Source organism: Lathyrus oleraceus, chromosome 2, assembly GCF_024323335.1.
Source record: "Lathyrus oleraceus cultivar Zhongwan6 chromosome 2, CAAS_Psat_ZW6_1.0, whole genome shotgun sequence".
NCBI lineage: Eukaryota > Viridiplantae > Streptophyta > Magnoliopsida > Fabales > Fabaceae > Lathyrus > Lathyrus oleraceus.
The window spans coordinates 142928084-142932269 of NC_066580.1; the positions used below are offsets into that span (position 1 = coordinate 142928084).

The window sequence follows — 4186 nt, forward strand, 5'->3', positions numbered from 1 at the left end:
AAATACATAATTACATTGATGTTAGACCGACGAATCTCTAACACGTAGAGAAATCACCCTGCAGAGCTTCTCACATTGTAGTGTGTGAGCTAGCTCTAACCTTCAACAAATTTTAAAGTCTCTAACAACCCCTATCCATTGCGGATATTCACGATCATTGTACTTTTATCTAATACATATTTCAACTGTAAGCTTAAGCTTTTTGTTTATGAATAAAGATTTCTTGGTAGTCAGGTTCTCTCTTTTTCCAATCTGGTTAAACCATCAATATAGTCTCCTCATGAACCTCTTTACTAAGGGAGTTTCTTTACTAAGGGAGTGTTGGTTAGACGGGGTGATTTATGTTTTGGACAATGGAGGAAGGAGTTATGCTCTTTGGAAAATGACAGACTTCTCTTGACACATGTTGCAGGATATGATTCTGTCTAGAGTGAATCTTTTCTTAGGAATGGAACTTTAGTTGATCACAATGGGATGAGGTGCGCCTTGTGCTTGGGGTCAAGGCGAGCTGGTTGATCATTTGTTTTTTATTACTAACCCCCTCACATAGTTAATGTAACTAAAATAAAATTTCATCACCCAATAAATCAAACTTTGTACTTCATTTTTTCTCACATAAGAACAAGTGTAGAGCATGTTCGCCCATGTTTTGATTGCAGTAGGAATGATGAAGTTTAAATTCTTTCATCTTTTATCATGTAACTTATGGGTGAGAGTGGAGAACTTTAATATCTTTAATGAAAAAAATTCAATTTAAAAGAAATATATAAGTTATGGTTCAACTGATTTAAAATCAGACTTTAATATCATTTTTGAATTTGAATGGTGCAAAAATTGCATTCACATTATAAATATATAAATATATATTCATTTCATATATGATTTTATATAGAACTCTTACCAACTAAAAAGTAATTTTTTAAACTTTGTTTTATTTAAGAGTTGAAAAATTCAATTTATTGAAAGAGAAATTCAATTTTTAGCGAAGTTTTTCTTTAAAGATTTAAATGGACCGGTTAGTTTTTCTTAAAAATAATTTGTGCTTAAAAATGAGATGATATAATCATGGTTTGAAATTACGGACCGCATCATGTAGCCGCAATATTGCGGATGCAGACGGCACCGCAACGGCAACAAACCGCAATTGCGGTGTGAAACGAAATCACATGGAATTGCCGCAATAAAACCGCATCGCCGCCGCACCGGACTGCATCGCCGCCACACCATACCGCATCATCACCGCATCACCGCTGCATCATACCGCATCATCGCTGCAACAAGTAGTCCTATTCATTTTTATATAATTTTGTGTTTGGTGCAAGTATAAAAATATTTCACACCGCAATGATCGCAATTCGTATCGCATCAATCATACTAACCGTATCCGAACACCCGCCACCGCAATTTAAAAATGGGCATACTTAGGGGAATGATAAGAGGGTGTAATTGATTTTTTAAAAACACATCTAACTGAAATGGCTTATTAGTTCATAATTAGTATATCATGTACACGTCTAAGGTAAATCCTGATTTCTCCAACCTCTATTCTGAGAGACACTGGATTTAAATAAGTATAAAATTTATTTTAATAAAAATTAATAAAACTTATTAGTTATTTCATTTAAAAAAGAACATGTAAATTATATATTTTTTAATTTGATACGTAAATACTAGTATGAAACTATTAATTTCACTCTCACATCACAACAACTACGACATCGAAATTACAATGCATAAAGTTGCACCCAAAAATAATAATCATTTAAAACGCTAACAAACTCAAAATTTACAATTTCAAGAAGAAAAAAAAACTAACAAACTTTTGATGAAGAGTAGTAGTTAGCGAGTGTAACCGATTAACTAACTAACAAACTAAGTAGAAAACCGTTATTATTCAGTTGAGTTAGTTATTTTCATTCCAAAAAGTTCGATTACCATCTATATATATAATATAGATGCATTCACTAATCTTCTCCGATAACTGTTTCGTGTAATATTCCGTTCTTCGAAGAAGCATCAAGTTCTGTTGAGAGTTGAAAGTTAACCATGGAGGATCCGGAACAGGATGAAGTAGAAATGCAACAAAATCCAGGAGGAGCTGGAGATGGAGGAGGAGGAGGAGTAAGAGTAGTAGAAGGAGGAGGAGTAAGAGTAGTAGAAGGAGGAGGTGGAGGAGGAGGAGGAGGTGGTGGAGGAGGAGGATCAACGGATTTACATTTTTTTTTCAAAACCTGCTGCTGGACGTTTGGAATAGCTGCAATTGTTATTACTTTTGGTTGGACGGTAACACTTTCTTCTCTTTCTTTCTTGATAGTTGTATATAATGCTTTCAATTTTCAACTCTCACATTTACTGTTTCTTAATTATATTATCAAAATATGTAATCATTTATTCATGTTTGGGAAGAACATAAATCTTTAACCGAAATCTCCATTTATGGATTCTTCTCTTTCTTTCTTGATAACTTTCACATTTACTGTTTCTTTATTATATTATGGAAAATATGTAATGATTAATTGATATTTCATCAGATGCATTACATTGACTGGGAATTGCGCCAGTCGTCTCATGCTGAGCCACCGACGCCGCCGCGGAACCCTTGAATCCAACAACCTGTGGCCGGGGAATCTATATTCGTTGAGGCAAATGAATACAAACAAACTGTTCCCTCTTTTTTTCTTTTAGTAGTCACGTGACATATTGAGTAGTAGAATTTTCACCACCGGTATGTAATGGTGTGTAATATGCACAAAGTTCTTACCTAGTTTGTTTACGTATAGCTTAAAAAACAGTGATGATGTACTTTTTTGTTCATAAATAATGTCATTCATATTCATATATTTTCTCTCTACGTTCAAATACTTTGTATTTTGTGTTAGTTATATATTTTGATATCAAAGATTTTCTGCAACTTTGTTGAATTTGTGAATAAAAATGATTTTTGTACTGATAACGTGAGGTTGCTTAATTTTAAGCAATGTTTAATCATTAGTCAAGGGCCTTGATGTATATTACTTGCAGGTGAGTTAATTATGTCCATAAGTTTCTTCTGTGATGTAGTAGTTGCTAGCATGAACTTTTGATAAGTCCGTATTTGAGTTGTTTCTACGCAAATCTTTGAGATTTATGAATGAGGCAAAGTTTACTTGCGATTTGGCGTACCTGTTTATGTGTATAGAACGGTCTATTGAATTGCTTTCAATATCACCCTCTTATGTGAGTTTCTACGTCTGACTGATGTACATGTGATAGCACTAATGAAGTGTTTACTATATCTAATATTATAGCACAAAATATGAAAATAAAAAATGATGACATCATTGTAGTGGAGTATATAGAAATAGAATGTATAGAACCCTAGCTAGTTAGAGATGAGAAGTGCATGAAGAGAGAGGTTAATTTCTAAAGAATGTATAGAACCCTCTTCATGTTGTATGATGTGACGATGAGGTATGAAAGATAATCCTTTTATGCAAATAGGGGTGGCAATTGGATCCATTAAGAGAAAATCCATCCAATCCATCCATCAAAAAATCCATCCAATCCATCCACTACATAAAAAATTAAGTTAATGGATTAATCCAATCCATCCATTTATAAGCATGGATTGATCCAATCCATCCAACACATTTTAATGATCCAATGGATTTTTTTATCTAATTTTAAAAAAATATTTTTTTTCAAATATTAAATTTTTTTTATAAAAAATAAAAAATATTTTTTTTTCGAAAATAAATCAATTTTTTTTTCGAAAAAAAATCATTTTTTTTTTGAAAATACAAAAAATCGATTTTTCCAAAAATTTAAAAATAAAAAAAATTCTTATTTTTAAATTAGAAAACTGATATTGTTTTTTTACAAATATAAAAAAAAAAAAAAATTTTTTTTTTTACGAATATAAAAAAAATTAAATTATTTTTTTCAAAAATACAAAAATATATATTTTTTTGAAAAAAAAATAATTTTTCTCAAAAAAAAACTGATATTGTTTTATTAAAAAAAAGTAAAAAACTTTTTAAAAAAAATAAATTTCAAAGAAAAATTTTAAAGGAAAAAAAAATGGATGGATGGATATCCATCCACTAAAAATATGATAATGGATGGATTGGATGGATTTTTATTCTTAATGGATGGATTGGATTGGATATTTTTAAAAAACTTTTAGTGGATTGTTAATGGATAATGG

General features: G+C 31.0%; 1 protein-coding gene across 1 annotated transcript; it reads left to right on the forward strand.

Annotated features, from left to right (window-relative positions):
• Positions 1-1997: 1997 nt before the first annotated feature.
• LOC127121249 (zinc finger CCCH domain-containing protein 6) lies at positions 1998-2802 on the forward strand. The gene is made up of 2 exons (XM_051051806.1): positions 1998-2283; positions 2532-2802. The coding sequence occupies exons 1-2, from the start codon at positions 2047-2049 to the stop codon at positions 2601-2603; spliced, it is 309 nt and encodes a 102-aa protein (XP_050907763.1). The 5' UTR covers positions 1998-2046; the 3' UTR covers positions 2604-2802.
• Positions 2803-4186: the final 1384 nt, after the last annotated feature.